The sequence below is a fragment of the Hevea brasiliensis genome, chromosome 14 (genome assembly GCF_030052815.1).
Source record: "Hevea brasiliensis isolate MT/VB/25A 57/8 chromosome 14, ASM3005281v1, whole genome shotgun sequence".
Classification (NCBI taxonomy): Eukaryota; Viridiplantae; Streptophyta; class Magnoliopsida; order Malpighiales; family Euphorbiaceae; genus Hevea; species Hevea brasiliensis.
In genome coordinates this window covers 16,292,383-16,304,712 of record NC_079506.1, presented here as the reverse complement: position 1 = coordinate 16,304,712, position 12,330 = coordinate 16,292,383, and the positions used below count along the sequence as shown (strand labels likewise).

At 34.2% G+C, this 12,330-nt stretch overlaps 1 protein-coding gene across 1 annotated transcript; it reads right to left on the bottom strand.

Moving 5' to 3' along the window:
• Window positions 1-645: 645 nt before the first annotated feature.
• LOC110631962 (2-oxoglutarate-dependent dioxygenase 19) lies at window positions 646-3,109 on the bottom strand. The gene is made up of 4 exons (XM_021780017.2): window positions 2,737-3,109; window positions 2,402-2,637; window positions 1,482-1,809; window positions 646-1,057 (listed from the first exon to the last, which is right to left on the bottom strand). Exons 1-4 carry the CDS (start codon window positions 3,010-3,012, stop codon window positions 812-814), a joined length of 1,086 nt encoding a protein of 361 aa, XP_021635709.2. The 5' UTR covers window positions 3,013-3,109; the 3' UTR covers window positions 646-811.
• Window positions 3,110-12,330: the final 9,221 nt, after the last annotated feature.

Genomic DNA, 12,330 nt, shown 5'->3' with positions numbered 1-12,330 from the left:
CTCTTCAGTATTGTCCTCTCTTCCACTTCACCAGCTACAGAGTCTAGTAGAAATTGGGCCAATATATTTCTTTTGGATATTTATTTTGTTTTAGTATACTGTACATCTATAAAAATAACTAGAAGCTCTGAACTGTAAATATTTTATTTTAATCCTCACAGAGAGGGTATATGAATATTAATGTATCTAATTATGTTGATGGGCACAGATGCCATATTTTACACATCAGATGTATTTTCACGGGTTTCTGAATTTCTTTTAACTATAGATTTAAGGGAAACTTTGCTAGTTTTTCTGGTTACATCCGTTTCTATAGGCTAGTGACGGGGGTGACATATATAATTATAAATTTATGTATTATTAAAATAAATATGTAATTATAAGCTTATTGCATCATATCATTTATTTTATTATTGAAATATTTAAATAAATAATAAATAATCTAAAAATTTTAATTTAATAACTTAAGAAGAGCTAAAAAAATTTGAAAAAACAACTTAAAAGATTATGATTCTATAGTGTTGAAACTTAAAATTACAAATATTTAGGTTATTACATTGTACTTAGCACTATTTTATAGTGCAAAAATGGCACAATTGTATTTGAACAGTTCTATTTAGGGATAATACAAAAGACAACTATCAATTATCTTTTAAAAAAGTTTTCTAAATACACTAAATATCTTAAATGCAAGAGTCACAATATTATAATTGATATACTCACCCCTTGAATTACACACACACACATATAATTACACTCACATACGCACGTATCTATGCAAGTTATTTACAGTATATTTTAATGAAACAGCTTAAATTCGAAGTCTATCCAAGTTGCATTTCTCATCAAGCTTGTTGCTTTGGTGAATTTCCAAGTATTCCTTGTATTTTATGCCAATATATGCTGCTGCCTTCTTTTCAATTTCTAGTAACTCTGGTGCTGGGCTAACTACTGTATCCAGTGATGGTCCATGTGCTATGGCTATGGATATTCTTGTAGCTTTGTTGTTCACCATTGCTCTGTGTAGAACACTTCTGTACTTCCCATTACTCAAAATCTATCAAGAAAAATGAAATTGTTAGAATATAAACAGAGATCCTGATAAAAAGAATTTCAACATTTGATGTTCTAGGATAGGAGGATAAATAAAAGACATCACTAATTGGGCTAGTAGTGATCACTTCCTGTTTCTTACTGTATGAGGTTCAGAGTTCAGACTCTAACAGCACATTAAGAAAACAAATCACAGTGAATGAGAATTTCTTCCACATTACAGATTTTGGGAAAGGGTGAGTATTAGTAATAGTAAAATCTCTCTTATGATCAAGAAGTCACGAGTTGAAACCACAGAAGCAGTTTCCTTTACGAAGAAGGTTGTGTGTATTTGACACTTCCCAAATTCAAATAAAAATTGAAGTAATAAAAATAAGTTAGTTCATAAAAGAAAAGAGTGTTATAAGAAAGCATAATGGGAAATGCACCTCAAGATGATCTCCAATGTTAACTAGAATGGAGTTAGGGATGCCATTTATGTTGACCCACTTCCCTTTATGTTGCACTTGAAGGCCACTAATTCCATTATGTATTAGAAAGGTTAAGAGTCCATGATCTGAATGAGGAGGCATGCCCATTGCAAGTTCTGGCTGTGGACAAGGTGGATAGAAGTTTGCTGCAATCACTTGTAGACCTTGTTCCAAGTTCAATGCCTTCTCTACGTAATTGGGTTCCAATCCCAGGCTCTCTGATATTCCTTTTAGCAGCTTTCTTGCTACTTCTCTAGCTCTTTTGGAGTACTCTAATGAAGTCTCACTGCATTAATAAAGTCAAACAAAAAATAATAATTTAGGCCTTTCACTTACTGGTATTGTAATTTAACTTCTCAATTCCCATCTTAACTAGAATATTTTAACCAGAAGAAAACAGAAAGAAGCTATCTAGAATAGAATCCATAAAGAGCATAAATCCAATAAGAAAAAGACAATAGTATTCCTGTTTGTTTGGTATAATGTAACATTCACAAACCAGTCCTGTTATTATCAACGGTTATTATTCCTGATATGCTAATATTTCCTAACAAATGCTAATTCATTTAATGACCTTAATTTTAGCTATAGTCATTAAACTTCAACTATATTAACAGAATCACCTGACTTATTAAAATTAATATTTTTACTGTGAAGTCTCAAGTTGAAGTCCCGCCCGAGTTACACAATGACAAAAGAATTTGGTTAAATTTTACAAAATTTAATAGGTAATTCAATTCCTGAAACAGCAATCAATTTTACCAGGAATGTTACTCTACTTGTCTAAATATGCATTTTCTCACAACCAAGATTCATTCTTATCTTCTTCCCTATTACAGCAGACTATATATGGCCCTGAGTTAAAGGCTTCTAATTACCTGAAGCCTGCAGGTTTACTGGGAGAGTGAAACACAGGATGTGAAAGAATCTTGAGAAAATCCTTCCAAAAGAAAACCTTCTCCACTGAAGCATTAAAGCTAGTTCCACACCTTATTGGGTCCAACACATGCTTCCCTCTGTACTCTTCCTTCTCCTCTTCAGGGAGATCAAAGAATCCTCTACAACCATCAATCATCGATCTAACCAGGCTTTCTGGTACTCCATGGTTGATCATCTGATGATATTAATTCATCAAAGTTTCGACATAATTAATATGGAAGATTAATCTGAAAAGACGCATGTATGTGTTGGTAAAATTGTGAGAAGTTTTTACCAAGAAGAAGCCCCAGTTCTGGCAGGCCTTGCCAAGGTCATGAACGATTTTGGACCTTTGATGAGGAGTACCTGAAGTGAGAAGAGAGTAATCAATGACAGGAAGTGAGACTTGTGTCTCTGAAACTACTTGGTCATGGGGAGTGGGAGTGAAGGTGTACGCGGAGGGGATGGAGGTGAGCCCAGGTGATTCAGCTATTGTTCTAATGGTTGTGATATTTTGCGGTAGAGTAGGAGATGGGTTGGAGGAAACTAGGAAAGAAGCTGTTTCTGCCATAAAGAGAAAGGAAGAGAGGAGACGGTGGATGTGGAGCAGTTTCAGACTAACGCTAGTTGAGGAAGAGGAAGCTTTGTGATTAATTTGGATAGAGAAATGGGTGTCCGGATAAGGGAGGCGTGTTAATAGGTGTGTTAATAAAATTACCGTTAGTTTTGATTTCTGAACTACCGATTTAGATTCAATGAAATTATAAATATAAATTAAATCGTCATGGGGTAATTTAGAAGACGATTTATGAACTGTCAATTTCGATTTGAGCCCCAGTTTAGAATAATTTGAAGGACAGTTTCAAAAAAGACGGTTTAAGATGGTTTAGAGGATGATTTAGAAGCAATTTAGAGGAGGTTTAAGGGCGATTTATATAAAAAAATCGTAAGAAAATTTTATTAATTTAGAATTTAAATTATATTTTTAAAAATATTTTAACTTTTTTTAGAAATCTTTTAATCAAAATAAAATAAGAAAAAGAGAGAATGAAAATAATTTATCTTTAAAAAAAATTTAATAAGCAAAGATTTAGACTTGATTAAAAACTAAAGATGAAATTAATTTTTTTAAAGAAATTAGAAAAATGTGCATGAATTTAATTTTGTCTATATATCTCTTTAGAATTTAGAGGAATTAAAATTTTCAGTTCTATTACTTGCCCTTTTTCTAAAAATTATATGATAATTGATAATTAAAAAAATATAAAAGAGAACAAAAAATTAAAATAAAGGGTATTGAAAATTTTATTGAGAATATAAAATAATAATAAAGTAATTGAGATAGTATTGAAAATTTCAATAAGCATATAAAAATAGTAAAGTAGTGAAATTGAGAGAGTATTGGGAATTAAAAGGAATGTAGAAAATAATTGTTTAGAAAATTTGAAAGAAATTGAAAGAGTATTAAGAATTAAAGATAGCATAGAGAATAATTGTATAGAGAATTAATGATTTATATAAATGAATTAGGAGTGGGGTAAGATATTTATTAAAATTTTTTATTTGTAAATCATCGATTTGGTCCAGTTTAGAATTATCGATTCAATCTGGCTCGAAACCATCAGTTCACATTACCTAAAAATATGAACCTGAACCAAACTATAAAAAGGCAGTTTTAGTCCAGTTCAAAGTTGATTCTGATTTTGACCGGTTTCGATCCGATTTTGATCAAATCAATTTCAATTCGATTTCAGTTCGAAACTGAACCGTGTCCACCCCTATATGTTAATCATTCACATTGGTTAGTTGCGTGGAAAATATACTATTTGTAAAGATTTGGACATTTTATAGTTTGAAACTGAACCGTATCCATCTCTATATGTTAATCATTTACATTGGTTAGTTGCGTGGAAAATATACTATTTGTAAAGATTTGGACATTATATATATATATATATATATATATATATATATATATATATATATATATATATATATATATATATATATATATTAAAGCTAAAACACAAAAATAATCTCATAAAATTAAATATTTGATTTATTAATACACTTAAAAACTTGTCATGTGTCATTATTTGTAATCCATATGACTTAATGATTTATCAAATAATATTTATTTGGCATAAATATTAACTACTTTAAAATTCAATTTATGCTCTTTAATTTTAAAATTTAAATCTTCATTTTTTTTTATCTATTTTACTTCTTTCAAAGTTATAGCATTTTTATTTTTGCTTTTTTTAACCTTTGATTGGTATACATGGATTAATTTAAAATATAATACAAATCATTTATCAAAATTTAAAATTCAAAATTAAATTATACTCATATCAATTACTATTAAATAGTTTATTTATTAATACTAAAAAATAAATTCATTTCTCAATTTTCTTGAATATTGAGTATATGACTTATTAAAATCTCTAACTTTTTTACCTATTTATAGTAATAATTTAATTGTTTTATATTTTTAAATTTACATAATTATTTTTTAATTATTGATTATGTTTTATTTTTCAAATTCATTATGTTTATAATAATAAATTTTTTTTCAAATTTTTTGGTTGTGTACATAATTATAGACTATATTTCAAAAAATAAACATTCTTATAAAAGATATAGAATTTGAAAATTAAAGGACTAAAATAAAGAGATATACCATTAACTATATAACTTTTCAGTGATTTATATAAAAAAATAAATGTTGTTTTAAAAAATATAAAATATTTTATAGGAAAATTAAACAATGAAGATTTGTGGTTGCTGAGAAGTATAAAAAAATTCAAAATTAGAAGAACAAACTTAAGACTTTTAAAAAAAAAGAGAATAATAAAATGTAAATCATAAATTAAGAAATTATTTGATATTTTATTATTATTATTATTATTATTATTATTATTATTATTATTATTATTATTTCTTGAATATTACCATTATATTTAAGATTTTATTTTTAGCATATTTATTATTATAATTATTATGGACAAACTATTTCTAACAATATATAGCTTTTTTAAGCACAAATGTATTGTAAAGATATTATATTTATGAAAGAATATTTAGAGAAAAATAATTGATAATCATTTTAAAAATGAAAATTAAATTTAATTTAAATAGGAATATAATTTTTAAAATTTTAATAAAAAATTTAATTGTATTTAATATAATTAACTAAGAATAAAATTTTATAGTATAATTTTCAAATATAAAATTTTATAAAATAAATACTAAATTATATATTAAGAAAAAAAAGTCACGTAATGCGTGGCAAAATGACTAGTTTATAGTAGTATTTAGATGTTGGGAAAGTGGTAAATGAAAAGTTAAAGTAGTGATTAGAGGTGGAGGGAATAGTTAATGAAAAGTATCTTTCATAACTTTTAGAAGTAGAAAGAGCGTTTTGACCAGAGTTAATAAAATTTACTATTATTTTTATATTTAATAACTAATTTAATGACTATTTTTATTGAATACTTACGCTTTAAATTATTATATAAACAGTGTAACACCTTGAATTTTTAAATAATTATTTTATATGTAATTATATGATTTTTGACTGATTTGGCGAGCCTAGGAGAGGCAATATGATATTGTTGTGATGTGGGCCTAAGGCCATTAGATGAAGAAGTGTTGTTTGAGTTGCCTTGTAAGTTGGGTAGGTCCTAGGTGTATGAGAAATTCTGCCGGTTTTTCAGCATAAATTTAGGATGTCATTGACTCTTTAATATTAATAAATTCATGGATATAATTGTTTAGGTGATCCATGTTAACTCTTCTCCTTCACCCAGCTGCCTCAATAATTTCCAGTTAATCTGTGAGTAGGTATTGATTTTATTTATAATTTCAATATTATTATACATACAAGGCATGCTCATGCATTTAATTATAATTATATGTATATAACTATTATAGGCACACTTTGTGTTGCATTATTATTTGTTGAAATTAATGTGGGTGTTGCCTTAGGGTAATTTGGAACTGTGTGCGTGTGTCGACGTGTATGAGGTGTGGTACTGGATATGGGTAGGATGTGTAACACCCTCCCTGTACCAACTCCGTACATTCTACTGTTCCGGTGACCGGTGTCTGTCCGGACAGTTAGAACGTCCGGAAAAATATTTAAACTAAATTCAGGAACCATAATTAACTCAAATATTCATAAGAAAATTTTAGTAAAAATTTTAGGAATAAAATACAATCAAGTTAAACGAGACGGTGCCCTAGCGATGGGTAACTAGAGGGAAGTTGCAGTTCTCGCAACGAGGAGCCTTAGACCCGGGGGAAAAATTATAAAATAATTTTTGGGACTCCATAGAAGGGTTATTGAGGTTCCCATGGCATTAGAATGCCAAGAAAATACCTAGAAAAATTTTCCAATCGGTACAGACAATTTTGACCCGTTCATCCAAACGGAGGGCATTTTGGTCATTTCGCCTTCAGAGGTGATTTTTGGCCGACTTGTCCAGTTGAGTAAATAATTAATATGACATAAAATATGAATAAACATTACTAGAAATTAAATTGAAAATGAGTAGTGGAGGAAAGAAAAGAAAAATCAAAGAAAAGCTCATTTATGACATCTTGATGATGTCATTTATAAATTATGACCAATCACAATTAAGTAACCCTTTGACTAATTAATAAAAGAGATAAATGAAGACTAAATTTATCAAAAAACCAGCAGCCATCCCTCTCTCCTCAAGTGCAGCCGAAACCCATCTTCCTCCCTCCATTTTTGTTCAATCAAGCAAGCTTCCTTTCTCCTTTGTTTCCACCACTAAACCCTAAACCCCTTCATTAAAACTTAACCACACCTCTTGGGGAAGTGTTTGGCAGCCTAGAAAGTGAAGGAAAGTGAAGATTTAACTTGGGAAAAATCTGCCTACAAGAGGTTAGTGCATCTATATCTTCAAAACTCTTTATTTTCATGGTTTGGGACTTGAAACTTAGTGAGAATTGCAATTTAAATGAACAAAAACTCATGTGTATGAGTACATAAATTTCGGCTGCCCTAGCTATGGAATAGGAGGGAGTGTTTTTGATGAGCTTGGAGTGAACTAGAATCATGTTGGAAGTTATAAACACAAGAATAATGAATTAAAAGCTAACTAAGGTAAATTGTATAAAACATGAATTTGAATTAGGGTTTTGTGAGCAAAATGTAAACTTGGTTTAGGAAATTATTAGAGAACATTTTAATGGTCAATTAGTGACCATTTTAGGTAAGTTGACCATAAAATGGACTGAAAAATAGGATTGCAAAGTAAAGTTGCAGGCTGCCCTAGGACAGCAGTAGAGGGACTGAAAATTCAGTCCACTTGCACTGGCATAACCTAGGCTGTGTTGATCCAATTGGTGTTTGGCCAATTGGACATGAAACTAGGCTTATAATGGCACATTTTTGCTGAAGAAACCATGCCCAAAAGACCAAAGCAAGAGGACCAAAACTTGGCCCCAATCCGGATACCCTGCAACTGATTCTGCAGAATTGACCAAACGAACAGTAACTGTTCATTTGGCCATAACTCACTGTAGATTTGGTCAATTGACCTAAAATTTTTACAGCAACAATTTAAGACATAGAAAAACAACTTTCATGAAGGAACCTACCCCAAATTATGGCCAGAACCTAACCCAAATAGCAGTGAAAGTCACTGTTCATGTTACTGTAGATATGGTAATTTCTGCAGAATGGTAATCCGGCCAGCTGTGGTTTTTGGACCATATCTGGAGCTACAAAACTCCAAATGGAGTGATTCAAAAAAGGAAATTCAATTAGACAAAATAAGGAACAACTTTTATGTTTACCAATTCCTCAAATTTTCACTGTAACAGTTCCAAATAGAACAGTAAATTTATGGTACAAAATCTGAAAAATCTGCTCCTTTGGTTTAATGCTTAGAAATGGTATTAACGCTTAATGCCAACAAGTTTTAAATACAAAATGTGGTATGTTGGGAGTGCCAAAGTCAATGTACATATTTTCTATCCAAAAGTCAACATTTTTGTTGACCAATGAGGTGAATAGTAACACCAAAACATGAAATTCACAAATTGAAGAAGTTAAAAGTTTTCAATGCCCTAGTATACCTAACATGATTGGTTTGGATAGTTTGGCATGCCAATAGGGTTCAGTTAGCAGTACTGCACATGGCGATATGCCATTCTGTGATTCCATGGCTTTTAGCCATTCTGACTTTATATTGAGACTTGGCCTTGTGCCTGATATTATTTACAGCTTGTTAGCTGTTTTGTTGCACACCGGAAGATGCATATGTGACCGATGGTGTGACGGCCCAAGGTACTAGGTACCCAGTGCCAGTTTACCCGTTATCCAGTCCAGTCGTCTAGTGTAGGTTACTTGGGGCAAACAAATGAATAAAAGTGAACAAAGTTAATGAAATAATGAATATACCAACACCAAACAAAGAAAGCATACACATTCTATACACATTTATTTTCTTGCTATTTTCTTTTATTATATTATTGCACCACTAAGCATTATTGCTTAGCGCGTTGCTTTTGCCACGCGTAGGTTCCGAGATCCCGATCGAGAGCCAGTGAACCACAGTGGGTGAGTCCATCTGCGATTACGCACGTATCCTTGTCACCTCAACTTCTGCAGTGCATTGGTAGGACACTAGGTGTCATTTTGATATTTTGTAGCAAATTTTTACTTTCTCATACGTATTTGAACTTATGTAATATATTTTGATGTTCATGTAAATAATGAAAGTTATGACTATGAATGCAAAAATTTGAGCATTTATTTATTGTTTGTATATGAGTATTATGAGAAATGGATGTTTGAGAAATGAAAAGGTTATTGAGAACTGAAATTGAGAAATATTGTTGAGATTTTGGATATTGGAGTTTGAGATGATTGAATACAAATTTTGGAAGTGTTTTTAACAGGTTCCGAAGAACTTTTTTTCTCCATTTTTAGCCGGTACTCCGCCGGATTTTCTTTAAAATTTTTGGAACCCCAAATAAATAATAATTTCGATAAATGGCTTAAATAAATCATATTTCATAAATTAGCTTCAAAAGCATGACACAAATTAAGTAAGGTATATTAGAGTGTGCCAGTACACCGTGTGGCATTACTTACTCGGGTATACTGTACACGGGTAAGGGGTGTCACATTTAGTGGTATCAGAGCCTGGTTTAGGCGTTTCTAGGCCTAGATTGAGTCCATACCATGCATTGCATTTGTAAGTGTCGAGGTGACACTAATGCAAATCTGTTTGTCTTTGTTATTTTGAATAGGATATGGACCCTTCATCTCAGAGAGCTGTTGAGGAGGAAGTGGAGAGTCATGCTCCACTGCGGCGGTGAGGCTGGGGCATGGGAGAACCTGCTCCACCAGCTCAGGCAGAGCCCGCTCAGCCTCCACAGGCCATGTTCCAGCAAATGGCCGATTTCTTTAGACAAATGGCCGGAGTAATGCCAGCACCACCACCACCACCACCAGCTCCACAGCAGAAATCACACCTGGAAAGGCTAAGAAAGTTTGGAGCTGTGGACTTCTATGGCAAGAGAGAAGATGACTCATTGCGGTAGAGAATTGGTTGAGCAGGCAGAGTCCTAAAACAACTCCACTGCACTCCAGAGCAAAACCTGGAAGCTGCCATATCTTTGCTGCAAGATGATGCTTATGAGTGGTGGGACACGGTATCCAGTGAAGTGCAGCCAGAAGTTATGACATGGGACTTCTTTCTCTCTGAGTTTAAGAAGAAATATGTGGGTACTGTATACCTGGAAGAGAGAAGAAGAGAGTTTATTAACCTGAGGCAGAGACAGTTGTCAGTGGCTGAGTATGAGAAAGAATTCGTCCGATTAAGCCGCTATGGAAGGGAGATAGTCCCTAATGAAGCTGAAAGGTGCAAGAGATTTGAAGAGGGACTAAATGACAACATCAAGATCCAGCTCACTGCCTTGGGAATTATAGAATTTACTAAGTTAGTGGAAGCTGCAATAAAGGTGGAAAAAGTAAGAATCAGTGAGCAGACCAGAAGGGATAGACAGCAGAAGAGGGGCCCGGGTCAGTCTAGTTCAGCTCCTGCATTCGGGAAGAAGTTCAAGGGTCCTCCTGCACAGAGTTCAGCTCAGCCACAGGGTCAGGGTCAGTCTCAGGGGCCCAGGCCACAGTTCACCCCTAGGAGAGGTCAGTCCACACCATCAGTGGGCAGCTCTCCAGGGATGGGGTTCAGGGGACCAGCCCCAGCATCTTCTGCATGTCCACACTGCCTGAAATGGCATAAGGGGGAGTGTTGGAGTAATGGCGGTGCTTGTTTGAGGTGTGGGTCAACAGAGCATCGATTAAGGAAGCCCACGCAGAACTACTATATTGCTCCAACACAAGCGATGACACTGCTCTGCACCACAAAGAGGTAGAAAATCTGTAAATCGAGGCTATTGGACCATCACGAGGCCTGCATCTGAGCAAGCGAGAGGCCCGACAGACCACCGGAAGAAATTATGCCACGAGAGCTCGGGAGGAGCAAGATGCCGGACGTCATCGAGTGCGTTCTCCCTCTACACTACACCTGTGCATGCATTGGTGGATCCAGGATCCACCCATTCATACATCTGCATCAACTTACCCGTAGAAAAGGGGATACTAGTAGGGGAGAGTGACCAAGACATTCTGGTCACTAATCCATTGGGCCACAGTGTAGTGGTGAACAAAGTATACAAGGGTTGCCCGTTAAGGATTCAGGGGTATGAATTCTTGGCGGACTGATTGAGTTACCTTTCCACGAGTTTGGCGTGATTTTGGGAATGGATTGGTTGTCACGTCATCAGGCAATAGTTGATTGCAAATTGAAGAGGATTTCTCTGAAAACTTCTGAGGGCAATGAGATCACTGTTGTGGGTGAAAGGACAGATTTCTTGTCCAATGTCATCTCAGCCACAGTTGCAAGAAGAATGATGAGAAAAGGCTGTGAAGCCTACCTAGCACATGTGGTGGATACTAGGCAGGCTAAGCCAAACACAGGTGACATACCCACGATGAGAGACTTCCTGCAGGTATTTCAGAAGAGTTGCAGTTTGCCACGAGAAAGGAAGTTGAATTTGCTATTGAAACAACGCCTGCACACCCATTTCCATTGCTCCTTATAGGATGGCACCCAGAATTGAGGAGTTGAAAACTTCGGTTGCAAGAGTTGCTGGATAAAGGGGTTCATACGCTGATGTGTCACCATGGGGAGCTCAAGGTCTTGTTTGTAAAGAAGAAGGATGGGACTTTGAGGCTATGCATTGATTACCGGCAGTTGAATAAAGTGACTGTGAAGAACAAATATCCGTTGCCTAGAATTGATGATCTGTTTGATCAGTTGAAGGGAGCAGGAGTATTTTCTAAGATTGATCTCAGATCAGGGTATCATCAGTTGAGGGTGAAGGATGTAGATGTGCCCAAGACTGCATTCAGAACCCGGTACGGGCATTATGAGTTTCTGGTGATGCCCTTTGGCCTAACAAATGCACCTACGGCATTCATGGACCTTATGAACCGTATCTTCCATCCATACTTAGATTGGTTCGTAGTGGTCTTTATTGATGATATTTTGGTGTATTCTAAGACCAGTGAAGAACATGATGAGCATTTGAGGATTGTTCTGCAAACCCTGAAGGAAAAGAAGCTGTATGCTAAGTTGTCCAAGTGTGACTTTTGGCTGAATGAGATTGCATTCCTTGGACACATAGTGTCAGCTGATGGGATTAGGGTGGATCCCAAGAAAATAGAAGCAGTGATGGAATGGAAGCCTCCCAGGAATACAACTGAGGTCAGAAGCTTCTTGGGGCTAGCTGGGTATTACAGAAGATTTGTAAAGGGATTTTCCTTAATAGCTGCTCCAATGAC